This window comes from Camelus dromedarius, chromosome 14 (genome assembly GCF_036321535.1).
Source record: "Camelus dromedarius isolate mCamDro1 chromosome 14, mCamDro1.pat, whole genome shotgun sequence".
NCBI lineage: Eukaryota > Metazoa > Chordata > Mammalia > Artiodactyla > Camelidae > Camelus > Camelus dromedarius.
In genome coordinates this window covers 42,668,317-42,692,003 of record NC_087449.1, presented here as the reverse complement: position 1 = coordinate 42,692,003, position 23,687 = coordinate 42,668,317, and the positions used below count along the sequence as shown (strand labels likewise).

The 23,687-nt window shown below is 36.6% G+C and overlaps 1 protein-coding gene across 5 annotated transcripts in view; it reads right to left on the bottom strand.

Moving 5' to 3' along the window:
• Positions 1 to 23,687, bottom strand: part of TRIT1 (tRNA isopentenyltransferase 1) — a 63,673-nt gene that overhangs the window by 30,218 nt on the left and 9,768 nt on the right. For 3 of the 5 annotated variants that reach the window (XM_064493704.1, XM_031464873.2, XM_010996935.3), the window contains exons 2-4: positions 6,025 to 6,165; positions 1,968 to 2,066; positions 1,100 to 1,245 (exon numbers count right to left, since the gene is read on the bottom strand). In XM_064493704.1, coding sequence (XP_064349774.1) covers positions 1,100 to 1,245; positions 1,968 to 2,066; positions 6,025 to 6,165 — 386 coding nt within the window. Of the gene's footprint in view, positions 1 to 1,099; positions 1,246 to 1,967; positions 2,067 to 6,024; positions 6,166 to 18,332; positions 18,388 to 23,687 lie in introns of all 5 variants that reach the window. The other 2 variants (XM_064493705.1, XM_010996937.3) reach the window with 2 other exon arrangements.

The following is a 23,687-nucleotide window of genomic DNA, read 5'->3' as shown; positions in this document are numbered from 1 at the left end:
AAAAAGAGATCAGATGTGTGGGCTACCAGAGGCTAGGGATGGGGGAAGGGAGAACTGAATGAAGGTAGTCAAAAGTACAAACTTCCAGTTGTAAGATAAACAAGTACTAGGTATGTCATGTACAACATGATAAATATCATGAACACTCCTGTATGTTATATATGAAAGTTAAGAGTGAGGTCTGAGAGTTCTCATCACAAGGAAAACAATTTTTTTTCTTTTTCTTTTATTTTGTATCTATAAAAGTACACTGAACTTATTGTGGTAATAATTTAAGGATGTATGTAAGGAAAATCATTATGCTGTACACCTTAAACTTACACAGTGGTGTATGTCAATTATACCTCAATAAAACTGGAAAAGAAAAAATACATAAAATGACTGATAAAATGAAGATAGATGCAGTCAGAAGTGAAAAGAATATGGGGCCAATGAAGATGCCTATTTATGGAGAAAAAGAAAGAAAAGTATACCTAATACTTGCAATGAGGCTGCAATTTTAAAACAACCTAAGAGAAAAAGTAAAAAACAAAAAACAAAAAACAAAAACAAAAACAAAAAACACCCACACACAAAAGTGAAAAAAAAGCACAAGAAAAAAAATTTTTTTTAATAAAACAACCTAAGAAAACGTGGTTCATGAACTCATCAGGTCATCTCTCTCTTCCTTTCAAGAAAGTCTCCATGTGTAAAGGTGAGATGATCTATGAGACAGTTTATAAAATCTGCCTCCCACTGGCCAAGCTGCTGGGGCAGAACTCAGCATTGCACAATCAATTATGAAACCTAAATCACAATGCCAACTAACTGCATGCCAGAAAAAGTGTATATAAAAATGTTATACAAGCAAAGATCAAACAGAAAATGAAGCAAAATTACATAGGCCCTTGGGAAAAACTGTATTGTATTACGCATTTTAAATGTAACAACAAAGTAAGGTGCAACTATTTACTAAGGGAGCTGGACTGAGGAGCTTCCTAACTAGAACACATCAATCTCCACTAACCGCTTTTATCAAACCTTCTCCTGGGCATAGTGAAGAAGTGACTGCCCTCTAACCGTAAAGGGGCCTGGGGTCAGTGGGCCCCAGCCTTCTCACCTGGCCACTTTGCGCTTGTCATGTGGGTGCAGCTTGGCAGCCATTTCTGGGTCCACCTGGCTTAGGCGTTTGTGTAGTGCATGACCATCCTCCTTTTCAAGCTCTACTTTCCGGTCAATCACTTTCGCAGTGCCCATCCCCTGGGGCTATTAAATGAAGGTTTAGAGGTAAATTTAATCCAACAATTCCACAAATACTGAGGCAATGAATGTGCCAAGCACTTTGCTACGTGTTAGGAATACAGAATCGAGATGAATGAGAAGGTCTTGCCATACAGGGAGAGACAGATCATAAACAGAAAATTCCAATACACCATGGTAGTGCTGTGAGGCCACAGCATAGAGGAATAGGACTTACTGCCTATGATGGTTCCCAGGTACCCTGTTTCCTTGTCAGAAGTACAAATAGGTACCATGGCTAACACACCTACATTAACATATCTAGTCTAGTCTTCTCAACAAGTGTGACCAAAGAGTGGACCAGAATTACCAGCACATTATAGTTTGCAAAGTCCCACCCTATGCAATAGCATCTCTGTAAGAAAGGTTAGTATCACACATCTCCCTGATATGCAGATTGCTACAGCCAGGAAATGCTGAATCAGACTAATGTACTGTTCACTTACATGGGGATGATAATTAATTCACAGAGGAGCGCTTTTCCCACACACAGTCCCAGCCCTTAGGCTAGCCTGGAGGAGCACACATCACATATGGAGGTGGTACTTGCTTCAGAATATTAAGTAGGAAAATTACTACAGTTGCTGACTATAAGAAATAGGCAAGAGTCAACCTTTCTCCCACTAAAATCAGCTGGCAAGAAAGGAAGAATCCACTTCCTCAGTGAATTACAAGTGAACTAAACATACCTTTGCACTGATGAGAACTTTCCAGAGCAGAGACTCAATGTAATAATTGGTTCCTCCCACAACAATAGGAATTTTATCTCGGGCAAATATATCTTCAATGTGAAAATTAAGAAAGACATCACAATATTTAACATCAAGAAGAAAACCTTGACTCACTTGGAAGTAGGGTATAAGTAAGAAACCACATTCATTTGTTTAGACAGCAGAGGAGAAAGGGCAGAAACCAAGATGAATTGATATTAGTCTTCACTGTTTCTCATGAGTTCTCAAGAATCATTTCCTATTGTTTCTGGAGGGACTTGCATAAACCAGACAGATACATGATGGTATTTCCTTCCAGTTCTAGAACTTCCTAGGCCTTGATGCTAAAATTCTAAGCTTGCTTAGTATTCCAAATCAGCTTAACAAGCACAAGCCTAAGGACTCTCACAGAACCAAGTGTCAGCTGCTCAGGAAGCCACCAAGGTGTTCATTGTGCAACTTTGCCTTCCAAGGCAAATTACAAGCTGGCTTCTCTAAGCCGTGGTTGGTAGACTCAGTCAGTCCACCATTCTGTGGTAGAAGTGCACACTGCAGCCACTTGAGACTCTACCAGATAAACTGAGAAGCACAGCCTGTGAAGGTAGGTTTCAATTACAAGCTCCAACACTTGGGCAAGTTACTCAACCTGTCTGAGCTTCAGTTTTCTCACCTGTAAAATCCTCATGAGGTCTTATGAGCATTACATGTGACAATGCAAATGAAACCCCTAAGACAACACCTGAAATATCTTTCTCAACTGAGTAAGCACTCAACTTACTTTAGTCACTATTGTTTTTATATCCCTGCTACTTTCAATTCTTCTCTTTAGAATCTCTGCTGAATAGATATCTGTTTTAAGAGCTTTGCTTCTGAGGATAACTGATAAAGACCGTTTACACACTTCTTCCCCTTGCTGCCAGTCTGTGAGCACAAACAGATGACCTCTTTTCTATCAGAAAGCCTCTGTAAGAGGCTGGGGTAGGGTAGTGAGAAAGATGTTATCAATCGAGGATCATAAAGAAGAAATTTGTCTATTTGTTTTTTAAAAAGAAAAACAAATTTATTATTTCCTCCCTTGAACACACTGATCTTCACATCATCCAAATCTGGGCGACAGTTGTGTTCTTCAGGAGCATCTGATCCACAGTGGGTGATCAACATGCTAAGTATAAGGATCAAACAATTACACAGTAATTGTAATAAAACTTCAAATATATGACTAAGAAAGGGAATCAAAAGGGAAAGGGAATGGTTAAGATAACAGAAGGGGAGAGATGGAAAAGAGGGGGGGAGATGGGATAGGAGATATTTGGTGGGAAAAGGTTTAAATTGTTTGCCCAAGCCATGAAACAACTGTGACTCTAGGCAAAACCCTTCTCTCTGGGCCTCAGTATCTAGTACTTTCACCTGTCAAATCAAGCACGTTGATCGAGTACTAAAGGTACTTTGAGTTTTGAAATTCTGATTCTAGGTTCTTATTGAAATTCACAAATCTCCAATCCTATAAGTGATCTGATTAAGTCATCACCTGTTGTTGTTGCCCTTTGAAAATTTTAATTAGATTTCCATTTTCCATCAGTTCTTTCTAAACAACCAAACTGTCTTATGGCAACAATGTACATTTGGGTGATATGTTTTAATTTGCAAAGGGCTTTCATATACATTATTTCATCTGGTAGAACCACCCTGTAAAGCAGGTAGGGCAATAATTATTATCTGCATTTTAATCTCTGCCCATTTGATAGGCAAAAAAAATTATCTCATTATTTTGATTTGCATGGCCCTGATTAACAGCAAGGATAAACACTTTTTCATATTTATTATCATTTACATTTCTTCCCTTGTGAATTACTACTCATGCTCTTTAAGCATGTTTTGTATTGATTCAAAAGAGTTCTTCATATATTAAGTATAAACCATTTGCCTTTCCGATGTTACAAGTATCTTTCCCCTGGGGTTAGAGTCTAGTTTTTAATTTTGTTTCTAGTGCTGTTTCCTTCTATTTTTAATTATAAAATATTCAATACATACAAAAGAATATATGTAATATATACAAATTATGGAGCCTATTAATAAAATAAACACTCATGAACCCAATGTGAGAAAGGAAATATTATCAATTCCTTTGAAGCTTCCTGTGTATTAATTCCTATCCCAGCCCTTAATTCTCCTCTCCCTGAGAGAACCGCTGTCCTGAATTGTTTTGGGTATTTTGTTTTTCATCATTCATTTGCTTTTCTTTACATTATTACTGATTTATATATAACCCTAAACAATATATTGGTTTTACTTGCTTCTTAACTTTTATAATAAATATGTATGTATCTTTCTATAATTTCCAGCATTTTATGTTGTTTCTGAGATTCTTTCACATTGATTGATGCATATAGCTACAATTTATTCATTTTCACTGCTGAAAAGTACTTAACATATATAAACAAAGCACATTTTATACATTCTTTTTTTGGGGGGTGGTAATTAGGTTTACTTGTTTAATTCTTTTTATAATGGAGGTACTGGGGATTGAACCCAGGACCTCATGCATGCTAAGCATGTGCTCTACCACTTGAGCTATGCCCTCCCCCTAAACATTCTTCTGTAAGTAGGAATTGGGTGTTTATGTATTTTTGCTGTTAAGAGCAATGCTGCTGTTATAAATGAGATCTACCACCTATCTCCTGGTGTACTTGTGGCAAGGTCTTTCCAGGGCAGAGTCCTAGGAGTTCTAGCTGAAATACTTTCTTGTCAATACAAATTCTTAATTCTTACAAATCTAAATCCAGTTACTTTCCTTTTAAAAAAAAAAAAAAAGACTATTATGGGCAAAGGTGGTGCTAATGACTGCACAATAGTGTGAATGTATGTAATACCACTAAATTGTATGCTTAAAAATGGTTAAGATGGTAAACTTTCTGTGTATTTTAATCCAATTAAAAAAATTGAATTAAAAAAATCCTTAAAAAAAGACCGTATCTACAAAGTCCTTCCCTACTCTAAAATCACGTAACTACTCAATTATGTTATCCCACTTGTGTTAAAGTCTCATTAATATATATATATTTATTTATTTATTTTATTTTTGCAGGGGGGAAGATTTACTTATTTACTTACTTTTTCAGTGGAAATACTGGGGATTGAACCTAGGACCTTATGCATGCTAAGCATGTGCTCTACCATTTGAGTTACACCCTCCCCACTCCCAAAATATATACATTTAACTCTGAAATATATGTCATATATAATAAGAACCTGATTTTTTTCCAAAATAATTAACTGCCTCAGGAGTAATTATTAACTATTGCATTATTTCTCCATTATTTTGAAATGCCACCTTGATCATAAGCTAAATATTTATATCCATTTGAATTTGTATCTGAATTTTCTATTGTGTGCCGCAAATTTGTCTAGTATAAGTTCCATGCTATTATAATTATTATAAGTTTCTGGTATGTTTTAATATGTAGCAGCCCAGATATTAAAGTATGAGGGCAGACCCCCACAGATTATTCTTTTTTCAAAATTTTCTTGGGTTAACCCAGAACTATTTTTTTCTAACCCCTCTGAAAGTCTAACTATAACTCCCATATATTTATAAATTAATTTCTTATCCCCAATTAAAGGTGGGAAACTAAAACTCAGTGAGGTAAATAATAAAATTCATATGATCAAAAGAGGCAATTCTAAGACTAGGGCACAGATTTTCTGGTTCCTAAATCAGTGTTCTCTCCACTAAAACAGCGCTTCTCAATTTTAATATGCATATGAATCACCCAGGACTCTTGCTAAATGCAGATTCTGATTCAGTAGATCTAGAATGAGGCCTAAATTTAGCATTCCTACAAGCTCCCAAGGGATGCTGATGCTGCAGTCTGAGGTCAAGACTTTGAGTAGCAACAGCACTATCTGTCAATTATATAGTTCTGATGAGTTCTTGTGGATGCATCTACTTAGAAGAAATTGTCACCAGAAAGAAAACTTTTTTGGCTTGGGCTGCTTTGCAGCCACCAAGCCTAGCTGCTGTCTTTCTCAAGGATATCAGAGCAGTTGCCTTGTTCCTGAAGTCCACCACTGTATAATTTGTCACAAGAGGATCCACAAAGCTGATCATGTGGTGCTGGCACATTTTCTGCTCTTGGGCAGAAACCTTGTTGGTGATGATGTCTAGGCCTTCATAAACCTAGGGGAAAGAAAACTAGCATGAGAAAGTCATCCACCCCTATACAATGCACACTTGATGGGTAGAAATGGTAATCTGTTCCTCCCTACAGCCAAACACTTGACTGAACCAAAGCACCAGAGTAAATGTGTTAGAACCAGAGCACAGCCAGAGCCACACAATCCAAAGCAAAGGAAGAAGAAAATAGAGCACTGGCTGTTCATAGCAGCACTATATACAATAGCCAAGACATGGAAGCAACCTAAATGTCCATCAACAGATGACTGGATAAAGAAGTTGTGGTATGTTTATAAGATGGAATATTATTCAGCCATTAAAAAGAATAAAATAATGCCATTTGCAGCAACATGGATGGACCTAGAGACTGTCATTCTAAGTGAAGTAAGCCAGAAAGAGAAAAATACCATGATATCACTCATATGTGGAATCTTAAAAAAAAGAAAGAAAAGAAAAAGAAAAAAGAGGATGCTATGAACTCATCTACAAAACAGAAATAAACTCGAAGGCATAGTAAACAATCTAATGGTCCCTGTGGAAAGGGGGTGTGAAGGGATAAATTTGAGAGTTTGAGATTTACAAATGTTAGCCACTATATATAAAAATAGATTTAAAAAACAAGTTTCTTCTGTATAGCACAGGGAACTATATTCAATATATTGTAATAACTTTTAATAAAAAAGAATATGAAAACAAACATATGTATGTATATGCATGACTAGGACATTGTGCTGTGCACCAGAAATTGACACATTGTAACTGACTATACTTCAGTTAAAAAAAAAAAGAAAGAAAATAGAACATTGGATTTCTTAGTTAACAGTTGCTATTAACTCAGACTTAAAGATAAAAAGTGTATGTAAATCAGTACCTAACAAGAATTAATTCTGCAAGATTAACTGGAGGTTCTTTGGCCTAAACTTCAAGTATTTAAAAAATGGGCAGATTGCTTTATTTATTCTACTTATCACAAATATCCAGAAAGGTAACATTTTTGCATCGCTCATAGTTCTACTTCAAATGTTTAGATATTTCTTGGATTTAAATGGCTCTGACAGGTTTTTAGAATTTGTATAAGATTGGCTCCATTTGTGGAGAAGCGGCCTATCTACAAATATATATGTGTATACAACACACACATACACACTTTGAAGTCAGAACCCCTAATACCGCTGAACTCTAGTGGAAACATTATACCAAATTACTGTTTCAGGGGGTCAGCACATACAGCCTAAATACTCAAAGGCAATGTCCTGTCTGTAAGCTCTTGATCTGCCAATTCAACTAAAAAGTTCAAGTGTACTTTTTCTAAATGCAAGGTCTCAGATGGAGAACAGATCTGAAAACACTAGTTTGAAAATAGGGATGAATGCTTTGAGATTAAATGTTTTCTCTGTAATCACTGATTCTACAGGCAGCACTGAATGAACAAATAATAAGTTCCATAGAGCCCACAAAGATGTTAAAAGCATTTTTTATCTCACATTTCCCTTTACTTATATGGGTGTCAAATAAGTATAGGACAGTATAATGGTTGGGAGGAAGGTCCCTGGCGCCAGGCTGCCCCAGATCAATTCCTAACCCTGCCACTTACTAGTTATTTGTACTTGGAGTAGTCAGTTACTAACTTTTCTGTGCCTTAACACCTCATCAGTAAAATGAAGATAATAATAATATCTATCTCATAAGGTTGCTGTATAGATTAAATGAGTTAATACATGTAAAGCACTTAGGTTTTTTGTGGCATACTATAAGTACTGTATAAGGGACATTATATTACTACCATCAATACTATCACAACAACACAAGGGGAATGGGAAATAATTTTAGTGTTTTTTATCACTCTGAAGCCTCTGTGCTACAGAGGTTATTTACCCAACAAGGATATAAGCTATCTTTAAGCCAAAAGAAAATTGTTAATTGGTAAAACAGCACACAGAAAAAGTATAAATCAAGCCAAGGGGAAAGAACCACTTCTGCTTTTAACTCATTTATATGTGCCTGACAACAGAACTGCATTCTTACACCTGAATACTGATGGAATCTTATTAAATCACAGGGAGCCTGGGGGGGAGGGTGTATATATATATATATCTCAAGTGGTAGAGCTCATGCTTTGCTGCACAAGGTCCTGGGTTCAATCCCCAGTATCTCTTCTAAAAATAAATAAACCTAATTACTGCCCCCCTCCAGCCAAAATAAAATAATTAAATAATATAATAATAAATAAATAAAAATATTTTTTAAAAATCACAGGGTATCCTTTTCTTTGTATTTTGAACAACACTTCCTTCAAACATTATAAAGTACAGCAGGGTATACTGTATACTGGGGTCTCCTGTGCAAATTAAGAAAACTAAAGGAGGAAAAAAGAATTAATAACTGTATGTTCCTCTCCTTTTCCCACAGCCTTTAGCTGGCTCTGTTGTAGCTTACATTTCAAATGACTCAATATTAAAGAACTTACACAGCAACAACTTGATTTTGCCAATAGAGGAGTTCTGACCTCTATAAGTGGATTCTCATTTTTAACACTGAGATTAATGTTAAGAAAATGCATAGCTGCAAATGTATAATTACCACTCACCACCTCCAAAAAAGGATGTAAACATCTCTACTAGCACATTCTATCAGCTATGTAGACAAATTTGTAGATTTTCATCCTGTTCTGCCTTTACGTGTATTTTCCAGAGCCCCTTAAAACGGCAATATTTAACAGACAAATGCATAAACATAATCAAACAGAAGGTAACCCCAGAACTAGGCTCACCGTATTTACTAAAGGAAGTGGACTATTCTATTGTTTATGGTATATATACAAATGCCAATGAATATCAGGAAGAGTATTAATAGTTTAAGCAAAGCAGAGTTCTTGTTCAAAGTTAAACTAAAAATCGTAACTACATCTTCGTTAGCAATGTAAATTGTCATCTTTGAGTGACTTGTTAACCCTTTGTTTCCTATACCATCAGATTAATAGAAACTGGGCATAAAGATATGGGTGATATTAACTAGATATCAGATGATTAAAAATGGTTAATTTTTAGATATAATATGGTTATGTTAAAAAAAAGAACCCTCAACTTTGAGGTATACAGTGTACTGAAGTACATGATAAATGAAAGTAGGGAACAGTGTATAGCTTAGTAGCAGACTGTGTGCATAACATGCACAAGGTCCTGGGTTCAATCCCAGTGCCTTCATCAAAAAATTAAATAATTAAATAAATAAGCAAACAAACCTAATTTCCTACCCCCCTCACCAAAAAAAGAAAGTATATATCTTTTTTAAAAAAAGAAATTGGAGCCGCAGAGAGAAAGGACTGGTGATTGCCAGAAGTGGAGGTGTAGCGCGGACAAAATGGGAAAAGGGAGTCAAAAGGTACAAGCGTCCAGTTATAAGATAAGTCACAAGAACGTAATGTTTATCATGCTGACTACAGTTAATAATACTGTAATGCATATTTGAAAGCTGTTCATCCAAAGAGAAAAAATAACTATGAATGATGATGGATGTTAACTAGACTTATCATGGTGATCACCTCACAATATATACAAATGTCAAATCATTATGTTTTATGCCTGACACTATATAATGTATGCCAATTGTTTATACCTCAATTTTTAAAAATTACAGAGCTGACTCAAGGTTGTGTCTGTGATGTTCACTCTTTTCCATTATAATATGACTTATTTTCACAGTTAGATACGTTGTTACAGTTGTGCTTAGAAGTGACTGTGCAACTTGTGATCACAGTAACAATGCATTTTAAAATTTTACCCATGAATAAATTGTTAACAAGCAAGGATAGATGAAAGGCATATGTAAAGTATATCTATATCTGCATGGCACAAGAGCAAGAATGATGCTGAGAACATATTTGTTACCAATGACACAAGAGTTACAGATCACTGAATCAAAGACACAGCAAAGATGCAAGTAAAATTTGCAAAACATTATTTATATTAATAACGTTTGTTTGCTTTTTTAATAGAAAAAAGGTTAAATATTGTAAATCAACTATACTTTGATTTAAAAACTAATTAAGTTTATGATGACTGGGGTCTGCCTTCCAGTAATAGGGGAGGAAGGTCAAAGTATAATTGGAACAACAATGGCCAAGTGTTCATAATTATTGGGGCTAGGTGATAGACACATAGCCGTTTGACTACTATTTACCCTATTTAATGTTAGAAAATTTCCAGAACAAAAAGACTCTTTAAAAAAAAAAAGAGTCTTAAAAAAAATTCTGGACGTACTTCACACCCATTAGGATGACTACTATATAAAAAGAACAGAAAATAACAAATGTTGGTAAAAATGTAGAGAAATTGGAATCCCTGTGCACTGTTGGTGGGAATGTAAAATGATGCAGCTATTGAAAACAATATGGCAGTTCCTCAAAAAATGAAAAGTAGAATTACCATATGATTCAGCAGTTCCACTTCTGGGTATGTACCCAAGAGAACTGAAAGCTGGGAGTTGAACAGATACTTATACAGTCATGTTTATAGCAGCATTATTCACAATAGCCAAAAGGTGAAAGCAGCCCAACTATCCATCACAGATACATGGATAAACAAATTGTGTGATCTATACATACAATGGAGTATTATTCAGCCTTAAAAAGAAAGGAAATTCTAATACTTGCCATAACATGGATGAACCCTGAAGACATGCTAAGTGAAATAAGCCAGTCACAAAAGGTCTAAAATTGTATGATTCCACTTATATGACACACATAGAGTAGCCAAATTTCAAGACAGAGAGTAGAATGGTGGTTGCCAGGGGCTAAGGCAGAGAGGAATGGGAAGTTAGTGTTTAACAGGAACAGAATTTCAGTATGGGAAGATGAAAAAGTCCTGGAGATGGAGAGAAATAGTGGTTGCAGAACAATATGAAAGTGCTTTATGTCAATGAAATGGTTAAATGGTAAGTTTTATGGTATGTATATTTTTCCACAATAATTAAAAAAAGACTTAATGATAGATTTTGGGTACAATAAGAAACTAATGAATATTAGCAATGAAATAAAAATTTCAAAAATTTGTTCTATTTTTCAATTCTTTTGGATATATATCCAGAAGTAGAATTGCAGAATCACATGACATTTTTCAAAATTACTGAAAATAATTTCAAAATAATATTACATTTCTAGAACTGAGTTGTGGTTACACAGGTATTTTCACTTTTTTTCCCATTTTTTGATAACTTACTGAATTGTACAGTTATGAATTACGTGTTTTACAGTGTAAATTATTTATCAATTAAAATCATACTGATCAGCCAAAAAGCAAAACACAGCAACATTTTACACATTTGCACTAAGGATAAATAACTAAATAAACCTAGAAAACAATCAGTTTTGTAAATGTCACATTTGGTCCATAAAAGCATTCATATTATAAATGCCACAATCAGGCTCATAATTTTATTACCTGCCTAGAAAATATCATTCCACCAGAATAGGGTAGGTTTATAGTTGACTGCCCTATATTTTGCCTATTTTCCAACTTTAATTCTAGTTTCAGTGTGACTCTACCTATAGAAAGGTCAGCTCTGGGTGCTAGAAGAGCTAAATGGATTTGTGTTATCTTTGAAAGGCAGCATGTCACTCTGTTCCATTTCCCATTCTCCCAGAGGACACCTATGAGCCGTGTACACAGAAATGACTGGATAAAATGCCTCTCTGCACAAATCAGATTTTGACAATACTAAGGGACCTCTGGCCTCTTTGTGAGGCTTGATAACTGAAATACTCTGAGAAACTGCAGGTTTAACCTACTTAGCCAATTATCATCAAAACTGACTTATCTCAGCAAACATCTACTGAGAGTCTACTATGTGCCAGGTACTCTGCAAAATGTTAGGCATGCATGGACTAAAAAAGGGTCACTGTCCTCAAGGAGTCCAAGCTAACTAGAAACACAGATACAGATAACTGTACTATCAGGAGAAAAGTGATATAAAAATTTTATAAGAGAAATATTAAAAATTAACTATATAATCTTCTCTAAATATCATGATTATTAAATCAATGTTCTAGATAATTAACTGGGTACTAGATATTATGTTCTAAATATTTATTTCTAGCCTGAAAATTTTTTGAGAAAAAAGGCCACAAAAAAAGGCTGAAATAACCCAAACTCTCCAAACCAATAGAGCTGAAGTGCCCAGAGGAACTAATGCAGGTGAGGGAAATCTACAACAGAGACCTAGAGGAAAACCAGTAGAGAGTTGTGGTTACAAACAGCAAGTGAATTAATCCAAAGGAGACATTTGGCAACATCCAGAAACATTTTTGGTTGTCACAACTCAGGGGTGGAGGTGCTATTGCTACCTAGTAGGTAGAGGTCAGGGATGCTGCTAAACATCCTAAGATACACAAAAACTTCTGCCCCTACTACAAAGAATCATCCAGCCCCCAAGTGTCAACAGTCCCAAATTTCTTTGGATAAGGATCCAAAGAACTTTTAACCTTGGAAAAACACCTCAAAATATTTAAGCATACAACCAAAGTCCCACTCATTAAGCTCCAACCCTTTGGGGCTGTCATGCTGTAGGGTAGCCCTAATGAGTACGCTACTCAGCAGTGGCACTGGGCAGATCCTGGAACTCAGAGTTGGGGCTGGCTATGATGCACTAACACAGGGGTCTACAAGCAAAGGGTAAAACTGCTCTCCCCCTCAGTATAGTTCCATCCCCTCAAGTTATCTTCCCCCTTTTGACTTCATTTACTTCTCAATCCAAATTAGATCCTGAAGTCCCTCCATCACTTTCTTGTCTTGAAAACCACAATCTTGGATTACGAATCAATATAACTATCCATCCACCTTCTCTACTGGCTCCTCCCCCACTCCACTGCTCCATGGATATCTCATTCACTGAGATCACCAAGGAATCCTGACTGCCAAATATAACACTATTCTACTAAGCTCTCAAAACATGTAATGGAAGATGCAACAATCTGATACTCCTGAGCTCCCCTTCATAAATCATTCTCCTCTGGGGCTTCAAATGGCACCATCTTCTCTAGGTTTTCTTCCTATCTCAGTAGATCTTCCTCAGTTTCCTTTACTGAGGCCAGCCAGTGACCTACTAGTGATGTCTCATGGGAAGAATACTGAGAAATGGCAGTCTTTATGGCATCTACTTACCACTTCTGATCTATAAATTCTCTCTGTGTGACCCCCCCGACGCCTTCTAAAGCCATTTTTTGTTCTGATAACTCCCAAAATTCGTAACTCCCAAAATCCATATCTGCAGTCTAGTCCTCTCTAACTTATTTAACTGCCTAGTTGATATCTCTGTCATCAATGAGAGACATATAAGATAATGAAGTGGTTAACAGTAAGGACTCCAGAGTCAGATTGCCAGGATTTAAATCCTGGCTTCACAACTTACTAGCTATGTAACTCTAGGCAAGATATTTAACCTCTCTGTGCCTCAAATTTCTTACCTATAAAGTAAAAATGATCTTAAATTTAACCTCAAAAGGAGGATTATGAGAATTAAATAGTCAATGCATGCAAAGCATATGAAATAGGCCTGCTCTATGGGAAGAAGTCAGTAAATGTTAGGGAGCTGTATCATCATCACCCCAAACAGGCACTTACCTGAAATGCTATGTCCAAAACTGACCTCCTTATCTTCCCACCCACACTTGAGAGAACCACCTAGATAATCAAACCAAAAACCTAGAAGTGATCCTAGTATCTCTGCCTGACTATCTGTCTGTCTCTCTCCCCTCTCATTTCCAATCTATTTCAACTTCTATCCATACTAGTTCCTTAAATTATCTCAATGCTTACCACCATAACATTTCCTACTGCCATTACATCAATTGAAGGTTTCATGATTTCTCAACTGGACTGTTCCATCAGCTTCCTCAGTGGTCTTCCTTCCTTTAGGGTATAACCCCTCCAATTTATGTCACACTGCAGGCAGTGATCTTTCTAAAACGAAAATCTGGTCTCATCCAGCCCCAAACTCTTTAGTATTACCTCTCATGAAAGCCTGCCTTGAGGTCTCTTCCCAATCCTCCCCAATCCATGCTTGTCCTCTAAGCTCCCACATTACCCTGCATTTATCTCTATCACAGAACTTGCTGTAAATGTGAAATGTTTTGATCTTCCCCACTAGACTACAAGTTCTACAAGAGCAGAAACTGTGCATTTTATCTCTAGTCCCAGCATCTAGCACAGGTGTCTAATACACAGAATACACTCAACGAATACTCTGTGCTGGAGGTACAGAGTGTTAGACGCTATGCTAAGAGTTTCACACCCTATGAAGTTATGTTGCCTCATTTTACCAGTGAGGAAATAGAAATGCAGGCACATTAGGTAACCAGCCAGAAGTCATACAGCTAGTTATTGGCAGAGACAAACTGAATCCATGTCTTCTGACTTCACGGTCAGTGTTCTTTCCCCACTACATTTCAAATCTTTACTTTGTTCAAATCAGCTTTGTGACCTGGGAAAGTCAGTTTTCACTCTCGTAAACTCAAGATCCTCACATCTAACATTCCTTCTAGATTTAACAGTCCAAGCTTCAGGGAGTTTTGGAGTGGGGTTGGGGGTGAAGGAAAAAATCATTTTTTATTTTTGCCAGAAAGTTGCTTTTCCTTTTTGATTAAAGGAATTTGAATTGGTTATTCAACTGAAGAGATGTTGAAGAGTAGAGAAAAAGTCAGTCTCTTGGTTAATTTTTTTCTCAATAAAAGGATGAATCTTAAAAATGTGGACTTTACTAGGTTAAAAAGAATGAAATAGCTGCAGGAACATCATGGCAGGCAACTACTTCTTTTAGCTTTGTTTAGCAGAGATTCAACTGTAGACATGCTGAATGAATTAGATGCCCAGAAAGCAGGAGAATCTGTACTCGACCTGCTGAGTCAATAAGAGGGGTGATTTGGAATCTATAGTGCAAATCATGGTTTTTATTTTCCTATGGCTCTCTCTCTTTAAAGGAAAAGGGACTAAAATCACACAAGGCCATGCTTATCAAATTAAGAAGTACCTACATAATACGTATGTGATGTATTCTAGAGCATCAATCTTACTCAGTGGCAAAAAGAATTTGAAACATTTTTACATCTAAATAAATACAGACAGATTAGGGCAGAGAATGCAAAATAAGCACATACTTTTAAGTTAAAACAAGAGAAACTATGCAATGCAGAGCTTTTGCAATAGCTACTTAGAAGTACACCTGCAAACACTGGTGTAGCAAGGATATAAGGAAATTCAGAAATCACCTATCCAGCCTGAAATTTTATACTTGAGAATACTGAGGCTCAGAGAGCTCCTCTGGCCATATAATTGATGGTAGTGGAAGCAAGACTAAAGCCTAGATGCTCTGCCTACAATACAATCCAAGCTGTTTCTGCTGCCTCTTATCAGTAGAATTTTTATCCCCATTTGACTCTGGTCTGTTTGCTTGATTGTTGAAGTAACGAATTCCTACTGAGGTGAAATTTAATTCCAGAAGCTGAGAGACTGCTACCATACACTGAACCCCTTTCAAGCTTGTCAAGAATAAGTATGACAGAAAGCTAGAAATACACACACAGACAATGCCATGTGACTATAATGCTGAGACAGAAACAAAAGGGCTCGTTTAAGAGAAAAAATAAAGTTTCTATTCTGTGGCCATCTTTAAAGTCCGAAGATTGGCCCACTTTTGATGGTTTCAGTGATATTTTCTCTTAGGACAGATATGACAGCATGTAACAGCTGAGGGGCTCCATATTTGGAGGTGTACGTCTAAGTTAGGGAGAGGAATATAGCTTATGCTATGTTGAAGCCAGAAGGTCTGGGTTCAAATCTGACTCTGCTACCAGCTATAGCCTTCATCCGGCAGGTTATTTCAGTATCTGGTTTCTGTCTGCCTCTGTAAAACAGGGATAGATAATAGCAGCATCCACACTCTTCGCTGGGCTATTCTGAGGACTAGAGGTAATATATGTAAAATGTTTGAAACTGTGCCAGGCAGATGGTAAGCAGTACACAAGTACTTGATATTATCTGTATTTAATTGCTGGTGGTTAAGTAAGATTTTCCTTGGCTCTCTGAGGTGATATCCCTGACTAGGGTTTGAAAAAAGAGAACCACAAAATACCAGAGCTGAAAGGAGCTTTATACACTGAGATAGACAGGCACTGCATGGCCCACAAAGCCTAAAATACTTACTATCAGGAACTTCACAGAAAAAAAGTCTGCCAATTCCCAATCAAATCCAATCAGTTTCTCCTTCTCAATATATTCAAAGAGGAAACTGAAGGCCAGAGAGGGGCAGTAACTTTTCCAAGGTTATATATACAGTGTGTTAGTGGCAAAGATGCGTCTAAAACTCAATTTTTCCCAGTAAATAAGACTGCCTACCAGGCTAAATAATTGGGCTAAATAAAGACCTTAAAGACTGACTATAAATTAGGAGAGAATTCTGGCACCTGAAAAGTTACACAAATCATCTAATTCGACTCAATATTTACTGAATACTAAGCGTAGGCATCAGTATTTCTAAATGCTCTCCAATTGATTCCAGTGTGCATCTGGGGGGGTGAGAACCACTCTTAAAAGTATTTTGCCAGGCAGCAAGATAAAAAAAGAGAGAGAGAGAGCGAGAGAGAGGGAGGGAGGGAACGAACAAGGAAAATGACTGGGTAGTTAACCAAAGGTGTTCAGACCTAAGTATGCCTGGACAACGCAGGATTCCATGTTTAATCTGCATTATCTTCACACATGTGTGGAAGACTCCAAGAGAACAGAAACAGGCAGAGTGAAGGCAAGGAGGCCCTGGATTTGTCCTCACTTACAATAGAGAATCGGGGGAGGGTATAGTTCAGTGGTAGAACACATGTCTAGCATGCACAAGGTCCTGGGTTCAATCTCCAGTACCAACAGAAAAAGAAGAAGAAGAATGTAGATTGTAACAAATGAATTCAACTGTATTATAAATGTATGACATAACCTCATTGAAGAGGGGGAAGAGCTGACCTAAGTAACTTTACAAAACAATGTTATGATTGGATATCATGCAGCTAAAATGAACAAAAATTACTGTACACAAACATTATACTCCAGTTGGTAAATATATTTCCCACAGAATTAACTATCTAAACTACTTTATATTTCCCACAGAATTAACTATCTAAACTACTTTACAGGTTGTACAAATAAAGAACTTAGACAAGGAGACTCAGATTTCTCACTCTGAGAGAAAAAAGTTACAAACAAGCAATATGGGAAAACTAGAATAAACCCTGTGGTGGGGTAGAGTCAGAGATATCAGTATAAATTCATATTTATTTTAATATATACACAAATACAGAACACAGATACTTGTATATACGTTTCCTAGCTCTTTCTACTGAAGGGGCTAGAAACAATGATATCCCAGTAGCAACAAGCATACCTAGTACTCATACCTTGGTTTATAAATACCATTTACCAATAAAAGGAATCATGGCTCCTTGGAGAAATGGCTGATTCCAAGGACTGGAGCAGGTCAAATTTAAGTAGAAAGCATCCTGTAATGCCAAAAAGTAAGGATATGCTAAACAAACAAACATGGAGCATGCCGAAGGAAACAAAGTTAACAAAGAGTGAAAGAGCACCCAAGAACCAAAGTTGAAATAATTTAAGCAACGAAATAAACAACTTAGTACTGGATTATAACCCAAACAATAAAATAAATATCCATATTGATGTAAGTAAATTATGTAAATAAATGGGAGAAAGGACAAATTGTCTTTGCAAAAGAATTTCAATTAATAAAAGTAGAAAGAATGAAGGAAATCATCACAATAATTATAGTAGGAAAGATCCACTGAGAAGTATGAAAATGAGTAGGTGAAACTTAAAAGAAAAATAGGGTACGTGCACTGCCTCAAGTATCTCCCCTAATATATTAATTACTATAGTGCTTTTAACATATGCCCACAAATTCTTTGATATTCCTCCCTCCAGGAGGTGGAGCTTAAATCCCCTCCCCTTCAACGTGGGCTGAACTTAGCAACTCATTTCCAACAAAGAGAGTACAGAAAAGGAAAGTATTTGACTTTACAATGGAGGAATCTGGCAGACACAGTCTACACCAAATGATCAAGGTTAACATCACCAATTGATGTTAAGTCATGTTGATACCATGATATATTGATATCATACCTTGATATGATGCAATGAGAAGGATATGTCACCTCTCTGGTATGCTTTCTCAAATCTGTAATTGTGAGAAACCATCAGACAAATTTAAATTGCAAAACAATCTATAAAATAGCTGACCAGTACCCTTCAAAAAGTAGCAAAGTCATGAAAGACAAGGAAAAACTAAAAAATCTGTCACAGGTTGGAGGAGACATAGGAGACATGATGACTAAATGCAATATGGTGTCCTAGACTGGATCCTGAAACAGAAAAGGGACATTGGTAGAAAAGCTGGTGAAATCCAAAGAAAGTCTACAGTTTAGTAACAGTACTGTACTGTCAATTTCTTAGTTTTGATAAATGTTCCATGATGATATAAGATGTTAATTTTAGAAGAAGCTGGGTGAAGGATATAAAAGAACTCTGTCCTATCTTTAAAGTTCATCTGTAAATCTACAATTACTTCAAAATTTAAAAAACAACAATAATGTAGAACAGGGTTTCTCAACCTCAGTACAATATATTGATATTTTGAGCCAGATAATTCTCTGTTATAAGGGGCCATCTTATGCACAGTACGATGTTTTGCAGCATCCCTGGCTGCTCTACCCACTAGATGCCAGGAACCCACCTTCCCAGTTGTTATAACCAAAAATGTCTCCAGAGATTGCCAAGTGTCCTCTAGGGGGCAAAATTACTCCAGACTGACACCACTGACATAGTTATATACATTAACACATAAAGGTATCCATAACATAACATGTTAAGAGAAAAAAAAAAGCAGGATACAGAACAGCATGAAATGTATGAGTCAACTGATGTTCAAACATATCACATGGATGAACCTTGAGGACATTATGCTAACTGAAACAAGCCAGTAACAAAAGAGACAAATACTGTATGATTCCACTTATATAAGGTACTTAAGAGTAGTCAAAACCATAGACATAAAAAGCAGGAAGTGGCTGGCAAGGCTGGAAGGAAGGAGGAATGGGGAGTTATTGTTTAATGAGTACAGAGTTTCAGTTTCACAAGATGAAAAGAGCTACGGAAATGGATGGTGGTGATGGTTACACAACATTATGAATGTGTTTAATACAACAGAACTGTATAGTTAAAAATGGTTAAGATGGTAAATTTAATGTTATGTGTATTTTATAATTTTTAAAAATTGGAAAAAAACACATATATACATGTGCATGAATACACAGACAAACGTCTAGAAGAATGTGCACCAAAATGCTGAAATGATTACCTCTGGATGCTAAGATTATGGTGATTATTTCCCTTGTACTATTCTGTATTATTTGGGTTTTTTAATGAGCATGCTTCCTTTTTCCCAAACACAAAAAGGCTTTGTTCTCCATTATTTTTTTTCACAGTGCTTCCAATTCAGTAACCAGAATCCTATTGGTTCTGTCTCCAAAATGTCAAAATTACCCTCTTTTCCCAGCCACATCCCAACTCCAGCCCCTCTCACCAGGCTAATGTAACAATCTTAAACTGTTTGTCCCTCTCTAACCCACTCTCCACCCAGCCATCTGTTACCTTATGAAATAGATTTACTATCACTTCCCTGTTTAAAACCCCAAACCGCGTGGCATGCATCTCAAGGGCCTCTACAATTTGTTCTCAGGGTCTATATTTTTAATTTTGCTACTGTACCTCAAGTAGCCTCTATGCCAGATAATTGCTGGTCATTCCTTGAAAACACCATACACTTTTACTCTTCCTTTACTTTGCTCATGCTGTTCTTCTGTCAGGAATATTCTTCCTTCTCTGCCTGATAAAATATACACAGTAGTACAGAGGAAAAGAATGGGATGGAGGATGAATGGATAAATAAATAGGAGGAAGAGGTAGAGGAAAAAACATAGAGTAGCATGGAGATGAGGGTTCAAGAAAGTAATTTTTGGTAGAGGTGAGACAGTAATAGTGCCTACTTCATAAGATTGTGGTGAGGACACTAAACAAGATAATATATATCAAACTTTTAGAATACTGCCTGGCATATATTTTATTACTGTTATTATTTTCAGTATTATTATTATTCATGATACAGTAGTAAGAGCTTGAACTCTGGCTGCCATAATGAGGAAGGGGCAATGGTGAGGCTCCAGCTCAGAAGTATGGCCCCAAAGGTAAACAAAGAGGCAAATGGGACCCTGGTCTGATTCAAATTTATCTAAAGAGTTCAACAAACTACACAAGAAACCACAACCAATTCAGTTAAGCCATACTGGAGTATATACAGAACACAAAGGTTAATTCCTATATACTCCCAGATAACTTCCATCCCTCAAACATACATTCCTTCTTGAAGTAGAGCTGTTTCAACACCCTGCCCCAGGCACTGAAGCATCAGGACAGTAGCTCACCCTCACAAATCTGAATCTGCAAGTCCCATTTGTGCTCTCCTATGGTTCCCCATTTAGCCAGTAGTCACTTCTCTTTCTCTATATAACATGAGAGGTTTGACTCTAAAGTTCTTCCCACAGCTGCAAAAAACCGAACATATATGTACAATTCACCCAAGTTTAATACTGCAGCCAAAGAAAAACCAAATTCACTCACAATGGAGGTGAAACAAGGGACCTAGAAATAAATATGTATGTGTTTTAGATGAGCCTCCTGTCAAGCTCAGTCTTTTTAAAAGATTCCCTTGGTCAGCTGTGGCAAGCAGCTTCTTACAGCCCTTATCTCTCGTAGTTAACAGGTTTTCTTAACTTTCATTTTCATGTCCTAGTAAGCCACTGTGATCCACTAACCCCTCTCTCCTTTCACACCCCTCCCCCATGCATCCCAGCTCTCCCTTGAGTACTATCAAACAAACAGTTCTTTGGTTTAAAAAAAAAAAAAAAAGAACACTGCTCCTAAATTATGTTCCAAAGCAGACAAAAAGAAGGCAGAACTCCATATTTATTATATAACACATAGCCTGCTTACTAGTCAGACTGCCAAAAATCACTTGCTTCTCCTCCTGTAGGTTTTAGGCAAACACAAGGGAACTGTGCTCCTATGTGTGACTACTGCTTCTCCGTGGGACTTGAAGAACTAAGGCATTAGAGATACTTCCTCTCTATAAACCCAAATAGAGCACTCTGTTTATTTTTCTCTTGGCATATAGTTGGTAGTCTGTATTTCCAGGCAGTCCATTCTACATCTTTTGGCAAGTGCCTTCAAATTTCTCAGTACAATGTTTCATCCAGTCACTGAAGGCGATGCATTGTACCTTGAATTCACATGCCAAGAAAGACTCAGACTGAAAAGAAGACCTTCAGTATCATCTTCCTGAAATATATCAGGCACTATACGAGTTAGAAGACCCAGATCCAATTCCCAGGTGTGCAAGTGTCTTGCAGTGTGATCTCTAGTCTGCTCTTTAATCTTTCTGTACCTGCTTTTCCGTCCTGGAAAACTGGGATTGTATTACTTGTCCCTCCTTGAACTGAGACTCTTACCGCTGGCTGATAATATTTATGCCTCTATAATTTGTGAAACTGGGGTTTGGAAAAGTCAGAAAATAAAGCATAAATGTTATTTCTCACTTTTGTCAGCCTGCCCTGCAAATCCAAAGCTGAGCCCAACAAAAGTCCCTAAGCAAGTAATCCCTCAGAGAGTAGTTCTGACTTCCCACTCAACAAATCACCCACATAAGAGGCCAAGCAGGACCTTCAGGTGCTACATGACTACAGAAGCAAGTCACTGTCTATCAGGATCCATGACAATATTATTACCCTAGACACAATAACCTTAACATTCTATTGTGGCTTTATTTCTAAAGAAGCTACTTCAATACATTCCAAAAGGAATTATTAAAATTCAAATATCGGTTTTATATGAAAACAAATATATGTATATTCACGTATGACTGAAGCACTGTGCTATACACCAGAAATTGACACAACATTGTAAACTGACTATACTTCAATAAAAAAAAAAGTAAAAAAATATCAGTTTTAAAAAAGGTCAATCTGGAAACCTGAAAAACTATCACACCTTCCATTTGGTCACCCTTAGTCTATGTGACTATTCCAACAAGGAAGTTTACTGCTCTGTCTAGGCTCTCCACAAGGCCTAGTTTCTCGTTTGTTCCAGTAAACACACTCTGTCGTTGATATCATCAAATGATTTACATTAAATTCTATCTCTTGGCTGCAGCAAGTTTTAGCCCCCTAAGCAATGCATCATGCGGCCACCACTCAGCTCAATACTCACCTTGAAAGATATCACTATGAATTCACACTAAGATTCACAATATGAAGCCTAAAATACATTTTATATCCTGTTGAAAATGCAGCACACTCCTATGAAAGATGAGTGTCCTACAAGGTAAGAAATATCCTCTAATGATTGAATCCCACAGCTCCTACCTCATCTAAAGAGATAATAACTTTGCAAATAGATAAGGCTCTGGGCATAGAAAATAGAAAGAAACCTATGTCCAGCTCCAGGTCTGCTACTTACTGTAAGACCTGTTTCCTCAACTGTGAAGTGATCATACAAGGTAACTGTGAGCATAAAAAATATATATGAGCATTTTTATTTATCAATAGTACTTTACAAATTTATTATTCTGCCTGTGGATTTAATTAAAACTGAAAATGTTCTTTCAAGAAGCTGATTAATTCCAACATTATGAAAGTCATTTGTTCACATGCTTAACAAAAATTTTCTTGGTCAACCTGAAGTCACTGAAAGGCATCATTTCCTTCCACTGGCTAAAAAACAAGCAGGGTAGCACTACCCTACCAGGGGCATGATGAGCAAAAGTAGAAATGAAGAATTGTGTATGCCCACATTGAATGGGGCAGAAATATTTTATTTCATTATTTGAACTGAAAAGTAAAAATCAAAGGTCAAAGTTTTCCAATGGGGACCAAGAGGAAATGTTATGAATATCCAAGGTATAATCAAAATTAAACACAATCCATATAGCCAGTTCAGAAAGCTCAATAATCTTCAAAGTGTTTTTCATGTATTAATTAATCCTCATGACATTCCAAGGATGAAAGAAATTTAATTCTCATATTTTAGTTATTTATAAGCACAGGAAGAATCTAAATAGATCAAGATGTGCCATTTTAATAAGGCAGCTCAACAAATATTTCATCAAATATTAAGGATCTACCATATCATCAGCAGTGTACAAGGCACAAAGTGTCCTACTGATGTGACCCATTTTCAACCAGCAAGTCCTCTAGCAAGCTCAAGTTTATGGTACACAGCTATGGGTAAACATTTCTGAATAATGGATAATAGTAACTGCAGAGCTATACCCAATCCTCACTGCCAGAACCCACTAACTTACTTAAAAATAGATGTAAATTTAGGATGTTTCATTGAGAACACTTTACTGACAAGGACTATGTGTAC